Below are 21,930 nucleotides of genomic sequence, written 5' to 3'. Positions count from 1 at the left end.
GATGTAGCAAAATGTTATGCCACAGTCTCAATTACTAGGTTAAGTAAAATGTCTATCCACTTGTGCATTTAGTAAAATATTACATTGTTTTTATTGCATAAATTGCTGTTATTTTCTGGAAGAAACCCATGATATATTTTACCAATACATGTGAATAGTGAGAAATCATTAGCTCATACAATAATCTTCAACCATAATATGCCATATTGATTTCACTTCCTTCATTTTATTTTCATGTAAACTGATAAAGGCCTATAGAAAAAAATGTGAGGCATGCCAAAATAAAAAAAAAAATAAAAACCTTTTTGTATTATCCCATTATTACGGAAGAGGATTAGGGCCACATGTGAATTTTTTTTTTAGTTCTGACTTTAATCTCAGAATTCTGAGAAATATATCTCGTATTTATCAATGTTTTTTTTTTTCTATAGAATTGGAAACGTATTATTTTTAAACACATTTTAATTGAAGCATATAGAAAAAGTTCCATTTCGACTCTTTTCTCTTCAGGCAGTTCTCTAGCCACCGCATTTCCGGCTGGGGTCCTTTCATAACAACAACATGGCTGCCCTCTGGAGGGGCAGACACCGGTGGAAGAGGACTAATTGTTTGCATGTTTTGACAAGAAACCTGACAGGTAACAGTATGTTGTTTCAGTATATTTTGTAAATGCGGAGAAAAGAAGGGGGTCAGGTTAATAGTTGGGCTTGTTTCCGTATTCACGCAGCTAACAGCTCTGCTAACTAACTCTTATGCATCTCCTGAATATCTTTTATCCGGTTAATAACTATAATTTACATTCCCCTTGTGCTCTCCCACAGCCTACGTCTTTTCTAATAAAGCGACTCTTTTTATTGTATATGTCATATGTAGTGTTATTCGTATTGGCCTTATTTTAAAGCAGAGAGCTCTCTTGTTCTCTTCTGTGGTAAAACATGTATTATTTGGCAAGTTACAGCTTCATGCGGTTGTTTTGATAAAGTTCTGTTCATGTTCGCCCCGGAAACGTGTTGTGTGGCAATAACATGTACGTAAACTAATGTAGAGAAGAGAAATTAAGAGTTCATTTGATGCTAGTCGCTGAAGTGACGTAATATTTCGAACTAATCTGCTTCTGTGCGCCACATGGATAAGAGGGTAAAGTTGGCATACGATCCAGTCGACCAACAAACGAGCTTTTATCAAACTAAATATCTACACTGTATGCTGCTTGGTAGAGCCCTCTATACAGAGGAGAAGTAACACGACGAGGCTTACACAATCTTTTAAATTGAATAGCTGTATTGTGTTGTATAATGATGTAAATAATGTTTGTGCCCTATGTAAGTTAAATTGCAAAACATTTGGATGGTGGAGATCAAGCACCAACTTCCACAGGGGAGACTAGTTTATAATTGGTAGAAAAGCCTTTATAGTTGAGGCAAATGCATCACTTATTGGTTCAATCTATACTGTACTGTTTACATCAGCTAGTCTATTATTTGTGCTGTTCATCATCCATTATGCTCCTGTAGGGAAGTATGACTATGACCTGGTGGTTATCGGTGGTGGGTCAGGAGGCCTTGCTTGTTCCAAAGAAGGTGAGATCTGAGCCTGTTAATCTTTTAGTGTTTGAGCAGATATGATTTACGCTGTAATTCCAAATGTCACACTGATATAATATCCATATTTACAGCGGCACAGTTAGGACAGAAAGTTGCTGTCCTAGATCATGTGGAGCCATCTGTTAAAGGTAAAATATATGTTTGTCAACCCTCAGTGCTAGTTCATTACAAAAAAGATTTAAGGCATCATTGTTTAATCCTCTGGAAATGCTTGTCTGAACAGGTACCAAATGGGGTCTTGGTGGTACATGTGTCAATGTTGGCTGCATTCCTAAGAAGCTCATGCACCAGGCTGCTTTACTCGGGACTGCAGTCAAAGATGCTAAGAAGTTTGGCTGGCAGATCTCAGAGCCAATCTGCCATGACTGGTAAATCAATCAACACTTTTCCCATATGTTTTTTCATCATCTCAAAGGATATATCCACAAATGACTAAACAGCACCATCTAGTGATGTAATTGCAGTTGTGGTTGGGAAATGAATTCCTTTTCGGCAGTGGGACTGATGCTATTACTTTATTTTATGACTGATCAGTCAGAAAGTACATGATTGCTTAAAACATGTGAAAAGAAAAACAGCCTTAAGTATTACACAGCAGATTCTGTGAGTGTTGTGCAAAATACATTAAGGGTTCCCTGAATGACCAAATAATTAGCTTTAATTATGGCTTGCCGAACTATAATTTGAATATATGATGTCTGGGTGTAATTATATGTGTGAGCCAATACACCCCAAGTAACAACTGATCAGCACAGGCACAGCATGAAGCATGAAGTTTCCACAGTATACTCTTAGTGTGTTCAGTAATGCAGAGGCCAGTCCTGTTAATAGTATCACCTCTGGTGTGTTTTCAAGGTCCACCATGGCAGATGCTGTTCAGAACCATGTCAGGTCACTGAACTGGGGTCACAGAGTTCAGCTGCAGGACAAGTAAGTGACAGCAGCTGTGTTTGCTTTATTAACACCTTTTTCTTTCAGTCATGATGTTTCATATAATGATGATTTAAAAGAAGCAATTAAGAAAATGCTCCCTATTGATTTGATAGTTAGTTTAGCTGTCTAATGTTTCTCATTACTGTCCAGTTGTAAAAGTCATGCCAATAATAAAAATATCTGTTTTTGATCTAATTTGTTATCTATGATCTATCTGCCTTCTAAAATTAATCCCTCTGTAAGATAACTACATTGTGTTGATGAAGGTTCTCAGTCGTCCTGGTCATGGTAGTTCTAAGTGCTGTATCGTAGGCAACTGGACTTGTTTCAGTTTCTTGAAGATGTTTCACCTCTCACCCAAGAGGCTTCTTCAGTTGTTAGAACCATTATATATTTAATATATACTCATATATTTTATTTATATTTGGGTAGGCCTGTCACATTTACAAATTTTTGTTGGATGATATATTGTCCCAGAGAAAATTGCATTAAATGAGTAATAGTTTCATTTTGAGACTATTTTATGCCATTGACATAATCATAACGTAATCGGATTATGATGAAAGTATACAATTTTTAAGAGCCATGAACTTTTATTTCTAAATATTAAGACATGAGAATTTGGATGTTAATGAATATTAAAGTATCCTACATAAAAAAACAAACAATATAAATTAAAGAAATGCTAATGTGCACACAAGTCCTATAATGGTAGGACAAACCCTGCTAGTTATTTGTGCACAATGTTGGATAAAATATTGGTGAAATTCTAATGTTAAACAACCAGCATGTAAACACAATGGGCAGTATGAAGGCCATGTGCATATATTGACAAGTCAAAAAGACATGTACCAACATTTGATAATGTAACTATCATAGCAAGCCTATATTCTTGTGAGGCATTTTCTTTAACTTTTGCACATTTTTAAGACATGACATTTCGCTGAAGGCTGTACATTTCTTGTTACACGGCTGAGGGATTGAGAGTCGGCGAACACATGTTGATTGAGTGGCTGGCTGGAGGGCAAACAGGTGTTAACCTCTGTGTGAATGTGCCCGAGCTTAACCTAACATATTTTCAATCCAGTGATATTGTTTCCTTGGTCACAGCGCATCTAACAAGATTTCTATTCCCTTGAATCAGTAATAATAATTAGATCAGATTAGAGTGTGATTCGTGATCGTTCTGACTAATGGCACCAAACAAGTACTTTTAAACAAATTGATTTACAATCAAAATTGAAAGTGACATTGTAAATGGAATGAATGGATTGGAATTAAATGGGATTAATCCTGTATTAAACATCCAACAAACAATTCCAAACAAATGCTTTTTAAAATACAATCTCTACATGGCAACAGCATGACTTACCTGATGTTGAATTTAGATTTTTTTAAAACTGGCAAATAAAACTAAAACTACATTTTTTAAAATGCAAATTCTGCTGCCTGTCATCTTAAGAAGTGAGAGAAATGATGATGGACGTAACAAGAAAATCAACAACAGCAACTGTATGTGTTGTGCACATCTATTACAGGTTAGTGCACTACCAGGGGTAACCAGCTGTTTTGTTCGTCTTGCAGGAAGGTGAAGTATCTGAACATCAAAGGAAGCCTGCTGGATGAACACACTGTTAAAGGACTAACCAAAGCAGGGAAAGAGGTGGGCTGCTTATTCATAATAAGACATCTATCAGTAATTTCAGTCAATCCCAAACTGATCATTGGGAAAAAACTCATTGCTTTAACATTTAAACATGTTTTATAATACTTTTATGTAGGCTATGAAACATCATTTTTTAAACATGATGTATTATTGCATTCTACTTTATGTTCAGATACAGTTCCCATGTGTACATATTCATAATGATTCCATTTCTATAAATTCAATTTTGCTTTTTTTTTCTCCTTCTTTCATTACTTTTGGAGTGCAATCAGCATAGTAATTAAATATTACTTTTTCAGTGAATTTAAAAGGTTTCCATCATCCCCTGTGTGCAGAATAATGTGGAGAGCTCTTGCTTTCATTTGAGATGTCCTTATTTTTTAAAGGATATAAACAAGGGCTTTTACGACACATTTTCCTCCTCTCATACAGACGATCCTGACTGCTAAGAACATTGTGATCGCCACAGGGGGAAGGCCCAAGTACCCCACAAATGTAAGTTATATTGCCATCATCATTTCCCCAAGATGTTTGGCATTTCCTCTGCCAGCATGCGTTGTTTGGTAGATTGGTTACCAGGTAGTGAAACAAATGAGGAAGAAACATCCCACGGCAACAGAGCAGTCCAAACCACTGCAGTCCAAAGTATTAGCATTACACTATGGAACGCAAAAGAAGGCTGATTTTAGAGATCAGACTTTTGGTTGTGTGTCTAACATCATTGACAGATCTGTTGATCAGTTCTGTTCACAGCTTTAACTTGTTACAGATCCCTGGAGCAATGGAACATGGCATCACCAGTGACGACATCTTCTGGCTGAAAAAGTCGCCTGGGAAAACGTGAGGAAGCCCTACACCTACCTACACGCATGCACGCGCACGCACGCACGCACGCACGCGCCCTTACATTAAATTGTATCAAAAGTCAGTGAACACTAATGCAGTACTTAGTGACTGCTTTAGTCCCAAAGTGAATATATCAGCCTTAAATTGATACATTAAACTATGTATAGGTTTGTTGACAGTGTTCTCTATACAATGAGCTACAAGGAAAACAGAACCTGTAACCTCTGCAGTATTAATGCGTCGCTCTAACTCGCTACGCTACCTTGCTCACTGACACGTCCTACTGTCTTGCACTGTAATCTTTCATCAGTGACATGCAGTTTGTTTTTCTCCCTTCCTGTCAGGCTGTCTTCGCCTCATGATTCAGATTAGTACCGTGCATCCTGACCTTTACAGAACAAGCCCTTTAATCCAGCCATTTAGCCCCTGTCATCGCCTGGTTAATTGGTCCTTCCCTGATGTTTCCTCTTGGCATGACGCGCAGACGGTGACTAGGGGTTGTGGTGTACCTAGGTTGTGGTTGTTGTTTGCTTCACGGTGACAGATGTGCGGAAATAATGATTCCGATATGTAAGCTTCATATGTATCTCGGCTGTCTGCACCTGGAGCATGGAGTTTATAATTGTTTTTAATTAGATCCTCTTTTTCTGTGTTGGATGATGAGAAGTGCTGATGTTTTTGGCGATGAGTATACAGCACTTTGATTTTTTTTTTTCCCATCTTGCTACAGACTAAAAGTTCCTCTATACATGTAATTCTAAAATGCATGTTATACCAATAAAGCATACAAATAGTAATATGTGTGCTATTCAGACTTTTGACCACTTGGTGGCAATACAAAACCATTTATAGTCAATAAGTCAACATGACTGTATATTAGCCTTCCTTAACAATTACCTCTTTAATATTCACCCATTCAACAAAACACTCTTGTATGAATGAAGCAGAATTATCCACTCAGAGACACTTGAGCTCAGGAAGTACTTTGATGTTAGAGTGTGATGGTTAGTGGTGTCCTCTACCTCCCTGCAGGCTGTAAAGGGGTTAGCATTAGCTCTAGCTTCCTCTATGAACCACACACACTCCAGTGGGAGATGTTGTTGTGCTGCCGAGCTTTCAGCCGTGCGGGTGAGGTCCAAGAGGCTGTTTCTGCCAGCAGGGCTGATGTGGGAGGGGATACAATCGAGTGATGGGTGTCTAATGGGTCTCAGAGCACATACACACCATTTCCATGCGGCCAAAAGCCCAGCGCTGGCTGCCATCATCATGCAATCAGGAGAAAACACTAAGACACGTGCCAGCAGGACTATGATACTGGTGTTGGGATGGGCCACCACTGGAATAAGTTGGAGCAGTATGAGGGCTCTGACCTTGCATTGTGATGTGGAGTGGACAGGGACCACACTTCCTGGGAACATCTTTCAGCAGTTTATAGCAGGCAACCACAGATGGCTCCAGCAGAACTTCCCAGCATTTGTTTAAAAACAAAACACTCACAGAATCTCTTTTGCATACATGCAGTCTATGTAATGGAGTGTAACCGAATGTGTCACGCAAGCCAACATGCTCTCAACAGTACACTTTAGCTTTATAAGCTAAACAACAGTCCTGCCAAACAGAGATACATAAATGACACCATTTGATGCATATTTATTTGCATCTGTAGTCCCTTGGAAGGTCAGAGCAGAAAAAAAAACCTACAGATGTAGATGAAAAACATATTTTTATGTTCTTATCATGTAGTTAACTTTACAAATAATGCATAAAGTGCCAGTTTCTCTAGGCTATTTGGACAGTGATTAACAGTTGGTGCCTCAGAAAGATTGACGTACAAACTAGTGTGTGAACCTATTTGCTCTACCATTGCTTCTGTTTCTTTCCTGCATACTCGTACATGTCTCCATTGCTGAAAGGGGTCAGACAGGTTGTCAAGGGCATATAGCATCGTCTTCTAGTTGAAAAGTGTAACAGTTGTACAGACTTCAGACCAGAAGCAAGAAGGGTGAGGGGAAAGGAGACAGTTTCTTAGTGATGAAAGTTTAGAATCAAGCTAAAGCTCTTTGCCTAATCTTCTTTAAGCCACTTCACAATACGTGCAAAGTGCAGCTGTGCATTACACAGACACTGAAAATGGGCACTGAGGCTTTTAGTGGTTAGTGATAGTATGGACGAGGGAAGGATGTGCCGGAGGCAGCCTGAGCTGTCAGGTGGGCCAGATCGTGGGGAAGGAGGTCTGGGTTGGAGAGGTAAAAACAAGGTAGAGAAGGGCCTCATCCATGCGGGTGACGGGCGTCACTCAGCCAGCCAATGTGTGGACTTGAGCCCTGAACATGGCACACCCCATCTGCAGGGATTAGACTAAACACTGGCAATTAGCTCTCCTCAACATCACTGATCTCAGGGCTGGATTAGAAGTGTGATTCACCTGGACCACACACACACACACACACACACACACACAGCCTTTCCTGTCCGTGTTTTCTACATTTTCTTCACACCTCTTCACCTCCCTCTGAGGTTATGACATTTTGTAATTCATCACCTCTCTAATTCTAGGATTTTAAGTAAACATTTTCAACTTTGGACTTGCTTTATTTATTTGGCTAATGTGTGCTGCACAAATGATGCAATGTATTTTTATTGTATTATTTGTTAGTGTAAGAGCTTCTCTTTTTTGTGTTTTGCAGTCTTGTGGTTGGAGCCAGCTGTATCCTTTGTCTGCCAGAGAGCTTGTAAATGGAGCCACTGTATGGAGTCCACTGGTAATCTGTCCTGAAAAAGTTAAAATATGGCAATGATATTTTTCTATGTATTTGATAGTCCAGGTTTAAAAGGTATTTCTGAATAATCTTTGCACCTTAAACAAACATTTTCTTGTCGTATGCTGCTGCATGGCTCTGACTCCCCCTTTATTTTAAAGAAAGCTTCTTGTGAAAGAACTGCATTGTTTATCTGCCATGGTCACACATCAGGTGCTGCCTTACATGTAAAAGTACTGTAATCCTCAACCTGGTGTTACTCAGATGTAGCTCTGGAGTGTGCAGGCTTCCTCACTGGAATTGGCTTGGACACCACAGTGATGGTTCGCAGCATCGCCCTCCGTGGGTTTGATCAGGTATTGCTCTATGAACTACACTGCTATAAGAACACATCACATCACATCACAGCAGGTATGTTTTTAGTCATGGTTCTAGGTCTAAATTCTTCTTTGGTTTCTGCAGCAAATGGCAGGTCTAGTGACAGACTACATGGAGGCATATGGGACCAAGTTTGCATGGCAGTGTGTCCCAAAGAGAGTGGATAAGCTCTCCTCAGGAGTTTTGCAGGTGACCTGGATGGACAACAACACGGGCAATGAACACAAGGACACCTACGACTCTGTGTTATGGGCAGTTGGTAAGTTTGTGCATGGGTCACACCTCTGGGTCAGTTCATTTAAATCTGAGACAAACCTTAAAGTGAAAGTGATTTTTTTTTGTTAATATGCGTAAGGAAGAGTTGTCACTCCCTCTAGAAAGGTTAGGTTTAAAGAAAGAACAACAACCCTGAAGGGATGGCAGCTCATTAAGTTCCTAATGGACATGTGCGTTAGAGCTGCATATGGCAATGTGGCTGCCAAGTGAAATATCCAAATCACAAGAGTTTACATTTTTTGATGAAGGAAAAATGTATCAAAACACACTGTACAATTTTTTTAATATAGTATTTTAGAGCTACAGAGATGCCCCGGGATACAAACCATATTCTCCAGATGTAAGTGAGATGCTTGGTTGGAACAACCCTCGCAAAAATCATAATTTTGATATTGTTTTAGTGAAAATGAAATGCAAATATTACAATTCCCGCTGGAATCGCATCTCATAGCGCAGACACAATATCTGCAAAATAAAGGAGATATTGTTCAGCCCTAATGTGACCAGTGAAGATGCCGAGGCTCTAGACTTGAGACCTGGACACAAGTCAGCTAAAAGTCACAAAAATGAAGGTTCATGACTTGACCTGCTCTCGACCGCTGGTGAGTTTTGACTTATTATGAGACTTAAAAGCAAAAAAACCTTACACTATCAAGCTTTGCCCTGATGAAATCCAGGACCAATAAAAAAAAAATAAAATCTTGCATTGAATATAACCTTATTAGCATAGCTTTGGAAGGAAAGTCTTCTGTGTTCTTCTGTGCTATTCTAATAAGACGTGATATGCTTTAGTAATGTGCTGTCTTGACTTGTACTTGACTTGAACTTCCCAAAAGACTAAAAAACACTTCTGACAGATGCTTTAGCCTGAATTATTTAGTCGGCTTTTGCATTATGAAGGTGCCTTGCCACACTAAAGGAACAGTCAACCAGATGTTACATTGACAGTGAATAGATACAGTTCACAGTACAGCTCAGTGCAGTAATAAACTCCATATCCACCGTTTTACATGTAATGCACCAGCCATTTTGTTTCCCATGTCTCCCTGAAATAAAACACTGGTATGACTTTTCTCCCTGCCGCCATCAAATTCATTGTCATCCTCAATAGAGTGCAGTGTCAGCAGATAGCAGAGGAATCAAGGCTGAAAACAAAGTAATAAAGCCTGAATGATGGGAATGACCAGGGGAAGTGTTAATCACCCACCGCTGGCTCTCTGGCTCTCTGTTTGGAGAGGGGCAGTACGGGGCAGGATGCACCCAGGCACAGGGTCACCTCGTTCCCCTCTTTGTTCTCCCTCTCTGGGCCTTCCTGCCCGTGCCAGCCCTGCGGAAACCAACCCTGCATCTGTCACTGCCATCCCTGCCTGCGGCCCTCTGCCTGCCATTACCACCAGCCCTCTTCCTCCTCCTTTTTCTCTGCTATCCATTCTCTGTTCCATCATTTCACTTCTCCTGTTCCTCCAGCACTATGAGTAACAATGGAGGGAACATCTGTCAAGTGCTGTTGATTTATTTGTGTTGAGTGCTTTCAAAGACAAGAAGTGCTTCTGAAAATCTGACTACCAGGCTTTTCCAGTGTTTGCTTCACAGCACTATCGCTGTATTTGAGCATTGTGGGGGGGGGGGGGGACAGGGTCCTCTCTTGCTCTGTGCGTGTGACAGCGGCAAGGATGTGCGTGACCCTGCAGCTGAGATGACGTTCGTTCTTCCCTCCTGTGGTTCAATTCCCACATCGTCTCCGTGTGAGACTGCTGGTGAGAATGACATTTGTATTGAGTGCATATATCAGTACGTATTCTTGCTTGCGTGAGCTGCTGCAGCCCTTACATTTCCTACATTCATTAGAGAGAGAGAGAGAGAGAGTTCTCATCCAAAACCAGGGAAGAACTTTTTTGGACACTTTTTTAGACATTTTGGGAGCCAGCAAAACAGCCATTGAAACTATTTCCAATCCATTCTACACAAGTATGTATGTATACAGTGGAGTATTTAGCCTTTTTTGTGCTCTGTCATATTTTATTTTACATTAAATTGTGGAAATTATTTGTGAGTTTCAGTTGATATTAGTTTGTCCAATAGCATCAGCAGCCTAATCACCACAACTTCCGTCATCTTATATTAAAACAATGACTTTAAATGCACGAAATTAGGGCTGCAACTAGCCATTATTTTCACTGGCAATTCATCTGTCTATTACCTCAATTCATAGATTAATATTTAGTCCATGAAATTTTAGAAATTGTGAAAAATGTCAGTCAGTGTTTCCCAAAGCCCAAGATAACATCCCCAAAAGATATTCATTCTGCTGTCATAGCGGAGTAAAGAAATTCAAAGTATAGGAAGTCAAAATATGGACAAGTGGAACATCTTCAGCCGCTTGTGCCACTTTGCATCGGAATTAGATTTTTTTTCTTAGTTTCTAAGACTGTGCAAACACAGCCTCCCTCCTTCATCATTCCTTCAACCAGCATCCTGAAAGGGTTGGCTTTGCAAGATTTAGACATATCCAAAAATATGATTGATATCCAAGTCTACATTAATCTTTAAAAATAAGTATGTTTTCCAGTCTGACCAAAAGTAGCATCTTGAGCATGTGTCTCCACCCTAGCTTTGCAAACTGTTGACTAGTTGGTTTGTGTACAGTGCATCCATGACAACGCACAGAGCTGCCTGTAAACAGGCCAGCGGCTGTGTGGCACAGACTGTGGTAAAAACCCCAACTGAGACACATAATCTGAATGTGCTGTATACATGTTCAAAGAATGTTCCTAAAACACCTTTACAATATGGTCATATCCCCAATGTTTCATTAAGAAAATGCTATATTTTGTTATAAGGCCGCATTCAGGTCCCATATCAAATTTTAAATATAATCATATTCAGAATAATAGTGGAATATTAGCGTTCATGTAAACCTAGTCAGTGTTTAGATTTAAAATAGTTTTCGGAAATTGTTGCAACACCAGCAGCAGTATCCCTGTTTTAGTGCTACCAGCTAAAACCTGGGAAGACCCAGCTCTATTCCTGATAGCTTTTGTTCCCATACCGTGTAGTGAGGACCAGTAAGAACGTGGCCTCTGCTCTTTGATGTGAGCACGCAGGAGTTATGAGTACAAGGCCACTTCCCTTTACTGTGACCTTACACCAGGGGACAGGCAGCGTCCCAGGTCTCTGTGGAGTTATTAAAGGCCAGAGGGGACCAGGGGACAGTATCACCACTGTCTGCCACATCCTTCTCCACGGCCCTACCTCCCTCCACCTTTCCCCTGCGCCTTCCTGGCCTCATGGCCGCTCCCCTGTCCAGGTGTGCCTGCAGAAACACACCAGGAAACAGAGCATTTCCACACTTCCTGTCTGCATGCGGACAGTGTGCACATTAGTCTTCCTCCTCACTGCAATCTACAGTACTTATTCAAAAACATTTCCTACTTCTTTTTAAAGGACATTTGTCTGTCTCAGTTTTATCAGTTACGTCCCAAATGTTGCTCTTCTGTCTCTAGATCTGATCGTATGACCCTGTGGGTTTGCGGTTGTTGAATGGGGAAATAGCTTTTAAAGTGACAGAAAATAGTCTAATATTATAAGAATGATTGAGACAGTTTCTGGCCAAAAACATGACGACTGTTAGTCATAGAATATCTGCTACAGAATACTAAAGCAGTATAGGCATTCAAAACTAACACATAATTTATTTTTTGCATCCTGTACGATCTCTTCAGCCAACAGAAACGGTGCCCTTTGTTTTTATTCATTTGATTGATCAAATAAGTGTCCAGCTCTCATTTCAGGAGTGTTGTTGTGGCTAATTAGCCTAGCGGTCTAGAGGCTTCCGCTTGATGTCACAACATACTTTGTTCAGATTGGTCCACAGTGTGTGCCTATGTTATCAGCTGGCCAACTATTGTTGAGTCCTCGCCCTACAATTGAGCTCTGGTCACTGCTACAGTAGAGCAGTGACTGGAGCTACAGACAGGAAGGCCACATATGTAAAGAGAAAGTCTAAACTTACAATCAGATCCTGCTGCTACTTTTTTTTTGTCAGCCATTACTGATTTGATGTTTCAGCTTTAGAAATATTTTCTTATCAATGTATTTATCATCGCGTGAAGTAGTTGTGTATCTGGTGTATAAGGTAATAAATAATTGAGAATAACTAAGTAATGAGTTATAAACACATTACAATTACAGCTGTATTGCTGCATTTCTCAGTCATTGAAACAAATAAATTATAAAAGTTAAATTTCACTGCAAAAGCACAAAGCAGAATACCTAAATTTCACTATGATGCTCTTATACCTTTTAGAGAAGGACGTGTATGTGAACTGTTCCAGTGGACATACAGGACAAGAAAATAGTTAGTCTCTCCTTTGGAAATTGATCAGGACTGCCTAACTTCTCCTCTCCCCTCTATCTCTGTGCTCCCCATGGCCTTCAGCCACCCATGCTGTGGAGCACTCGAGCACTAGTCCCTGTAGCCCCCCTGGTCCGAGAGCGAGGGGTGGGGGTTTGTTCTTCGGCTCCAGCCAGGAAAAAGGGTCTCGGGGTTTGTTATTTTTGCTGTCCGATAGCATCTACATGGGTAGCTCAGAGCTGGGTGTTTATTATCCTACCCAGGCAGGTTGTGTGGAGCTATAGAAAGGAGGGGAGGGGGGAAAGCGGTCCACGCACCATCACCATAGAGACTCAGTGTCGACAGCATCAGTCAGCTGTCCCCCAGGAAGTGTCAAAAATCACACCTTCGGGTGTCCCTGGGGTCGATGGGATACTGATTCCCAGCTGCTCATCCGTTTCCCTTCCTTTCGAGCTCTCTCTCTCAGCTGGCCAGATGTTGTTGTTTTCTAATTTAAGAGTTCTAAATTAGGATTTGACCTTCATTTTTATTTCAAGGCCAATTTTTATTTAAAGGCCAATTCACCTACTAGTGGTTTAAGATTTGAGCTGGGAATTGTTGATAGTTTATGTCTCCAACAAACCAGATATTCATGCTACAGTTATAGGAAACTAAGAAAAGTAGCAACTTCCCACATTTGAGAGGCTGTTATCAGCCAGTGTTTTTTTTGTTTTTTTAGCGGTGCTAGTGGTAATTCTCTAGGTATGGTAATGACCACCACTTTTGTTCAGACAGAACCTGTTGAACCTCTGACTTTTACTGATCACCACCATCAGGTCAACATTTTATTTTGTATTGTTCAATACAAATTCCAATACATTCAGCACTAATGACACTCCCATCAGTGTCAGCTCAGTTTTGTACTAAATTTCAAACATGCTAAAAGGCTGAAATAAGCTAGTAACCATGGTAAACATTCCTCCTGCTAAGCATTAGCTTGTTAGCATTTGTTCAAAGCACCACTGTGCTCAAGCGCGACATCATAGAGCTGCTAGAAAGAATGTAGAGCCAAAGCCTTGTTGCTTGATATGTGGAAATTAATTAATGATTCGAATAGATGGCAGTTAGTCTTTTTGTTTCAATAATAGTTAGGTTGTCCCCAGGATTTCAGCATCAGGCTGGAAAAGCTATTATGCAAGACAGTCTGATGAAACTGTGGAGTTTGGAAGGGTTAACTGCAGAGTCTTTATCACAAATTGTGAGCCATTAAGGTGAATCAGGGAACCATATTGTTTTAGTAAGTCCTAACTCTTAGTTCTCTAGTTGCATTCTACCATAGGGGTTAGGAATAGTGTACTGAGCTCCTCTTTGCAGGCTACCAGGCTTTTGATAACCCTTCTTTATTTGAATAAGGTTTTCTGCGTTGGATCAGCAGTGGTGACCTAAAAAACCTCAGGCAGACCGTACAGAGAACCTCCCTCCTCTTCCATACCTCTTTCTCTTCTGACTTGTAATGTAATATTCTCCTTGTGTTGTTTCCTCCCATTGAACTCAGGCAGAGCCCCTGAAACCAAAGCCCTGGGCCTTGACAAGCTTGGCGTGCAACTCGACAAGGAGACAGGGAAAATAGTTGTGGGCGCTGACGAATCCACCTCGGTGCCAAACATCTATGCTTTCGGTGACATCGGCGAGGTAGGCATTATGATCACCACAATGACGGCAGAATCAGCCCTGATAACATCAATGGTAAAATATGGAAAATTGCTCCAAAAAAGCTGGCTAAACAAATGTTATTAATTATTTTAAAGCTAGGTTTCATATTTGCGTGCACATAAAAGACATCCACCAGCGAGTCCTTGGCAGAAGACCGAGTACTAAGTGAGGTTAACCAAACCTGCTGTCATGTAATCATTGGCATTGCCAATGAACCAGCCATGTTAATACTAGTTCTACCTGCTGCAGGTAACGTCACTGTTGTTTTTGTTCACCGCGACCAGCTGTGTGCTTCCTTCCTGCCTCCCAGGCCTCATGACACACACATACACGTTTTGATTGACAGTTTGCTTTGATGAATAGTTCCTCGCCCCGGTCTGTCTGTCAGCTTTTCACAGCTCAGACGAGGATTTTTTCTATTCTTTTTTTTTTCTTTTAAGTAGGAGGGTTGATAACTCAATTTGTCCAGTGCTTTGTTGTTGGGTTTTTTTTCATCTCAGAAAAGTGTGCCAAGAAATGCATTATGATGACGACTGACATTTACAGGAATGCCAGAACACACATCCACTTTCGTACATGCAGAGGTGCAGGAGATGTTTTGGACAACAGGATGTGCGGCGGTAATTTCACAGATTTTAGTCATGCCTTTAGAATTGCCCTGCAGCCCTACCGTTTCCTGCACCACTCAGTTGTATATGTGTGTGTGTATGCAATTGTGTCTAAGTGGATGTGTTTGTCTGTTTTTGAAGACATCCAAAACAATGAAGGTAAAAACAAAGAAGCAGAGCATTTTTCTAAGTGAGCCGGATGGATTAAATGTTTAGCCCTCAGTCAGTCAGACAGTCACTGACTCACCTTGTCTGTTGTGTGTTTACATGTAAACTGTTTCGGCACTGGCAATTAATGTGTGCTGTCAGAAAAAAGATGACGAAATGGTTTATACTTCAGGCTTCTGTTATAACAAGGCCAACACATCTTTATAATGATTTGCAGTTTCAAGAAGTAGACCTAGATCTTATGTGTTTGATTCACAGAATTAATTAGTAATGTTTCTTGTTTTAGGGTCGTCCTGAATTGACCCCAACAGCCATTAAAGCGGGAAAGCTTCTCGCTCGTCGACTGGCTCGCCACAGCGCCGAGCTCATGAACTATGACAGTGTAAGTCACAGACTCACACGCACACACAGAAGCTGATCATTTCCCTCCATCTTTCCACAGCTTGTGTTTGTGCTGCTTTTTGAGCCTTTTGTTTTCAAATTTGAAGCTAATTATAAGGATCCATTGTGTGTTGTGGTTGGAGTCTCTGATGTTCCCTCACATCTTATTGTACTTCAGAACTCTCTTTAGGATGAGTCATGACACAAACGTACCAGCACTTTCCAAATGTCATTTTTCATCCTTTCCTTTTCTTTGTATACTTGCATTCAACTCTTCTTAGTTAAGTTTTAATAGAGGTATTATGATATTGATGAGTATCTTTATATCCACATAAGGTCAGGGGGGTTTCTATAAACTGATATTCAGATATTTCTTTGATTGAGTTTGGATGCTCCCCCCATTTTATTGAAACACAATGCAAAAGTAATCATTACTCCATAATACATGACAACATTCAGACCTGAAAAAGGCCCAGAAATGGTCAGAACATTGTTAGAGTTCATAGTAGGGTTCCAGTTGACGATCATTTACATTATCCTCTCCTCAGCTGCTTATTTTCTCGATTAGTCAATAATTATTTGATTAGTAAAAGAATTGTGAAAATTGGCAATTATGATTGATTACACTGCTTTACACTGTTTGCCGACCAACAGTCTAAAACTCAGTCCAAATATTTACCATCACCTAAGACAAAAAAGTGGGAGAAATCCTCACAATTCAGAAACTGGAACAAAAAAATGTTTTGGACTTTTTGCTTGAAAAGTGAGGGAAGATTAAATCATCATAAATGGTTGCCAAATGTTCTGTCAAACATCTAATCAATCAGTTATGTGTCTCTGTGTATATGTCAGGTGCCCACCACAGTGTTCACCCCCCTTGAGTACGGCTGTGTGGGTCTGTCCGAGGAGGAGGCTGAGAAGAGGCTTGGAAAAGATGGCATAGAGGTAAGATGTGGACAGATGTGGTGGATGTGTCTCTGTTATAATCATTACATTTCCGACTGAAAATATAATATTTCCGGAATGCTTTTGCAATATTTCGAAAGAAAGCCCTTCACGTGTCCACATTTCAAATTGATATACAATCGCAAATGGTGATATTTTTGGTCAGTTTTTAATAATAACTTGTTGAACTTTGATATAGATTTACTTGAAATGTAACAACTATGCAGAAATGAGTTGTGGTAAAAAAAAAAAAAGATAAAATATTATATTTTTGTAACATTTCTATATCCCGTCAAGAAAGATCAAATTTATACAGTAGGCCTTTGTGAGACCTGAAACGATAACCCGGCAGTGTTGGTGCCATGTGAAGTGCCTCATAAAGTAAAACATAATCTTTTTGCATAGATGCAATGAGATATGTTCTTTTTTTGGAATATATTATAAAGTAAACAAATGTTTTGGCAATTTAATTTTGAAATGCAAAATGTTTGATGTGTGTACTTTTGATAGTTGCTCAAAATTTAATTATTTAAACAACAAATCTCATAATATGTAGAGGAAAAATGTGTTCTTAATCAGAAATTGCTGATTGCTTTAAGTATTATCTATGATATAACAACACAGAACTGCTGTAGCATTGGTCCACACTTGTAACTTGTTCTATTATAGATTTTGTTTCTCCACCATTAAATGAATGACTACATGCACAATGAAAGGTACACAGGCAGTGTTGGTGGCTTGTTACTGTCATCAAGCTGTATAAAAGAAACAATGTTCCATAACCCATAAACAAACATTGACACAAGCATACAATGCAACAGCAAGCAGCTTCGTATTTTACGTGCTTGCATACGTGAGCGGTGTGCCAGATGCTAGCCAACACCTGCGCGAGGCCGCTGATAAACGGTTTAGCCGACGAGGTGGGGCTCCTCGCTGTGACTGGCAGGCGAGCAGGAGGCCTGATTGAGGTGTGTATGGGGTGATGACAGGCGCGCCGAGATCTGAGGAGGAGCTCTAGCAGCGGCCCCCGACAGCTGCACGGCTCTCACAACTTGTGTCGGCACGTTCGGCAAAAGAATACAACACAGTTTTTCGGTGTGGGGTTTGAAATCAATCGCAATCATGAGATTTTTATTCTGTTTTTATACAGTGTTTTAATTACTGCATATAGGTAATTAAACAAAATCCAGTTTGAAAATGTGGGATTAATGAATTAAATTTGAATTAGTCAAACTCATTATCTTATTTGGCATGATGTATAGTCTGCCGAGCATTTTTGATTGCATTTTCCAGGTTGAATACTTTTGCAAAACATTTTGCACAATGTGCACAAGAAGAGTTCATAATCATTGCAGAAAACTGTGAAGTGGCTGTTAGCAGAACACTATATTAAACTGCTCAGTTTTGAGAACCACAACAGTTCTTTCTATATTTAAATATATGTCTCTTATTGATATGGTGTGTCCTGTTTTTATGTTTTTGTAGGTCTACCACGCTTTCTACAAGCCTCTGGAATTCACTGTTGCAGAGCGCGATGCCAGCCAGTGTTACCTAAAGGTAGAGTTGTAAACCTGAGGTGTCTTGTTGGTATCTTGGAGAAGATATTGATGTCATTCAATATACCACCAAAGTTAGATCTTTGCACAGTATACAATATACACTATTTGTGCATGCATGTAGTTAAAAGAGAGGAGAAGAACAGCCTGCTGCTAGATTGATATTTTCAGAGGAATTGACTCAAGAAATGGTCTGAATGATCTGGCCATTAAGTAATCCTGCTCACCTTTAATTGTCCACCTGTGGATCTTAAAATGTGATGGTTAGTTATATATGTTAAGCTATAGCCAGAAATGGATGAAGAAGCCACTGAAAGGGTGCACAACAACCACCAACACCTTCTTGGCTTAAATTCAGTTTTCTCCCTCCTCAGGTGATCTGTGAGAGAGATGGTGACCAGAAGATCCTGGGTCTCCACTTTACTGGTCCAAACGCTGGAGAAGTCACACAGGGCTTTGCTTTAGCCTTCCAGTAAGTTTAATAAATCCTAGATTATTTAGTTAAGGTAAAGTTGGCGTTTTGTTTCTCCATTTCTTACAGCAAATCAAGCATTGAAAATGTTGGACACCAATGAATTATATTCATTTTACTCCTTTTGTCAGTTTTATTTGAACATAATGACTAAGAATACCTGACTAATGGTAGTTTGGTCTGACCTCCAGTTCTGGCCCGTAGGTTCTTCTTTAAAATCAAGAATTAATAACACCTTACTGACAAGGTGTGTGTGCAAACAATGAACTGCCTCAATGAAAATACACAACATTTCACAGATACAGTTTATATCTGAGTCCTTCCTAAAGTCCTCAAGAGACACTAGCAATTGTTTTATGATAAGATACACAGCATATGGAGGACAAACTGATTGCAGACAATTAGAGGAAAATACAGATTTATTAAGGGATGATAATTATAATTATTATTATTATAATATTATCAGTCACAATCGAGTAAGTAAAATCAACTTGAATGACCTCCGTGTGTGTCTGTGTTTGTCTCAGGTGTGGAGCAACATATTCCCACTTGCTGCAGACAGTAGGCATCCACCCAACCTGTGCTGAGGAGCTGACCAAGGTCAACATCACAAAGCGCTCCGGCTTGGATGCCACAGTCACTGGCTGCTGAGGTTAAGCACCTCGGTCTCTGAACATTAGTTAGCACGCAGGGTCCCTCTGTGGTAGAAAGAAGTTAGCCTGGGTTAGTCCTGCTCGCTCTCCTCATCCCTCTCCTTCTAAATGGCCCAGTTTCAAAATGCACTTCCTGTGTAACAGGGTCTCCTCACAGGCCATCACTGGCTGCCCAGGTTAGTGTCACTAATATGTCATGTAATAACGTGACCATGATTATCCCATATACATGCAGGCTGTGGGTGTATGCTCTTAAAGCACGGAGCTATAGATCAGATTTGTGAGAGCTCTGGCTGCAGAGCGAGTGTCTTTTAAATAAACAGGCTCATCAATCAAGATTAAAGCCTGCGCTCATGGTTTTGTTGAAATTGTACAAGAACTGCGGACCGAGCCCAAACGTTTTTCTGAATATATATTCTGCAAATATTGTTGTTTCTCCGGCTGTACTTCCTGTCCATTAGTCTTGGAGGTGACACATACCATACACCCCCCCACAAACCCTCTCCATGACACTGATGGATAGCCCCAGGGCCGTCGCCGCAGCGACACCGCCCCATTTCCCATGGACACACACAAACAGTTGGCAGGCAGCCTGTCAGTCAACCAGCTCAGACCTGGCCAGGGGGCCCTGGCTTGTTTAGGGCCCAGCAGACCCCTTCCTTTCCCTCCCATGCCCTTCTCCATCCCAGTGTATGAAACTACATGGGACTACAAACATGTGCTGTCAAAAGCGGTGCCGATGTCACAGCCCAGACACAGGATAACTCACTGATAAAAGAGCTCTGCTATAACTGTACTACTCAGCCTCACCCAAAGGTGGCACTATTGCCCTCCAGTTCTTCCCTTTTTTTCTTAGCCAGAATAGAAGACAGGATAAGGTAGTCACTGGATAAAACATAAGCCTGGATGCATTCAGGTTGCACATTTAATCCCTTTAATCCCTATAAAAGATATGTGCTTTTGGAAGAAGTCTGACAGCAGACTGGCTTTATTGGTGCCAAACTGATAAGGGTTATCTGTTGTGTATTTTCATGGATGGCAGGTTAGGCCTTAAGAGTCATCACCCTTGGAGATAAGGTGAGTTGTTTATATCAATAAAGCAGTAATCGACCCTAACAGTTGGCCAAAGTGCCCAGATGTTCAACCTGTTGGCTGTACTGGACATCTTGGCCTTATTAAGTAGAGGATGAGGGAGGAGGAGAAGTGTCAAAAAGTGGGTTGCTACAGAAATTGGGGGACCTAAGAGGAGGCTGCTGGATGTAGTTTATTTTATTTTGTACGTCTAATCTGCCCAGTCTGATTAATGATTTCGATGAGGGGAATGACAGTGTGCCAGGAGATGGGGAGAGGAAAAAGAGAGAGCGAGCGAGGTACCAGGTTTGTTTGGGCTGGGGCCAGCGGAGAGAGGGAGAGAGAGCTGAGTTTCAGCTCTGGTTAGGGAGGGAAGGGGGATTCCTGTGTGCTCTGTTCAGGGCCGAGGTGCTGACTGAAGGACCCTGACCTCCGCTCAGCAGGAACAGCTTGACTCTATCACTCGGAGCACGGAGGGCTCACATGCTGCAGCGCTGCACGGCAGGGGCCTGGGGGGCACGGGGCGGAGCGGAGGGGGTGGATGGCCAGGGGACGGACAGAGCCAACCAACCAGCCAACCAACACAACACTGAGCGGTAGCAGCGTGTTTGCCCAGGGTAATTGAGTCTATGTTCCTGTGCTTAACGAGCCACTTCAGAGACCTCAGGGTGGGCCCAAGGCTACGTGAGGGAAGTTATTGAGGCCATTAGTGTAACTGTAATGTCTGTTTGCTTTTTACCCTCTACTTCCCTTTTACGTTCTCTCATCTGCCGTTATTTATGCACAGTATTGCTGCACACACGCACAAAATCAAAGTCATTATTTAATTTGTTTTATTTATTCATCCATCTGTATGAATGATACCTGTTCATTGTTGTCGATCAGTCGCTCCAGGCCCAAGACTTGACCAGTTAGCCTCAGCTGTGCCCCTCGGAGGGGGTCAGGGTTCAACTTTCAGGTAGGCCAGCTAATGATGACCTGCGCTAAAACCCAAAACTGGGGAGTGCAGGCCTGATGTCACCTGGCTGCCAACTTTAGTCATTGTAAATAGATAAGTTTAATTTTCATGAAAGCTTTGTATACATAATTTATATGTAAAGCAATAACATATTGGAATTCACAGTGTCAGCATTAAAGTAATGATGCCTACTGATTGACTGTTCTGTTTTACATGAATAACTGTGTGGTTACATTTGTATAGTGTTTGCCCAATGTGTGTTAATTTGTTCAAATACACATACTAGGAATACAGTACATTTCGTTTCCTTTCTCAGTTTCCACTGAGTTGCATTTGTAAAAAAAAAAAACATACGCACTGAGAGAAGATGGAACCAATAGTTGGGTTGCCAAAAGAAAAATGTGAAATGCAGGAATTTTGGAAAAACAATAGAAGTGCAACATAGGTTTATTTTTGAGTCTCATTCCCAACTCATCAAATACTGACACTTTGGGATGGTAGGTCAGGAAGGTCGCCACCCCAAAGTGCCAGAGCTAGGAATGAGCCTTAAAAATAAGCATTTTTAATTTATTTTATTTTTATTTTAGACCTTTTTAAGGGATAGTCAGTA

At 40.7% G+C, this 21,930-nt stretch overlaps 1 protein-coding gene across 1 annotated transcript; it reads left to right on the top strand.

Annotated features, from left to right (window-relative positions):
* Positions 1-504: 504 nt before the first annotated feature.
* On the top strand, positions 505-21,515 carry txnrd2.2 (thioredoxin reductase 2, tandem duplicate 2). The gene is made up of 17 exons (XM_030418045.1): positions 505-637; positions 1,515-1,580; positions 1,676-1,732; positions 1,828-1,972; positions 2,460-2,534; positions 4,122-4,200; positions 4,636-4,698; positions 4,973-5,043; positions 7,737-7,756; positions 8,073-8,164; positions 8,271-8,445; positions 14,351-14,487; positions 15,571-15,666; positions 16,518-16,610; positions 18,096-18,167; positions 18,541-18,638; positions 19,166-21,515. Exons 1-17 carry the CDS (start codon positions 562-564, stop codon positions 19,287-19,289), a joined length of 1,539 nt encoding a protein of 512 aa, XP_030273905.1. The 5' UTR covers positions 505-561; the 3' UTR covers positions 19,290-21,515.
* Positions 21,516-21,930: the final 415 nt, after the last annotated feature.

Source organism: Sparus aurata, chromosome 5, assembly GCF_900880675.1.
Source record: "Sparus aurata chromosome 5, fSpaAur1.1, whole genome shotgun sequence".
NCBI lineage: Eukaryota > Metazoa > Chordata > Actinopteri > Spariformes > Sparidae > Sparus > Sparus aurata.
Note: the sequence above shows the minus strand (reverse complement) of the source record. Positions and strands in the feature narration are given on the sequence as shown.

Excerpts from the sequence above, each read along its gene's own strand:
- txnrd2.2 (XM_030418045.1), top strand. The coding sequence starts at position 562 with ATGGCTGCCCTCTGGAGGGGCAGACACCGGTGGAAGAGGACTAATTGT. Across the intron at positions 1,973-2,459 it reads GAGCCAATCTGCCATGACTG|GTCCACCATGGCAGATGCTG; the intron begins GTAAATCAATCA and ends TGTGTTTTCAAG. Across the intron at positions 14,488-15,570 it reads CTTTCGGTGACATCGGCGAG|GGTCGTCCTGAATTGACCCC; the intron begins GTAGGCATTATG and ends TTCTTGTTTTAG.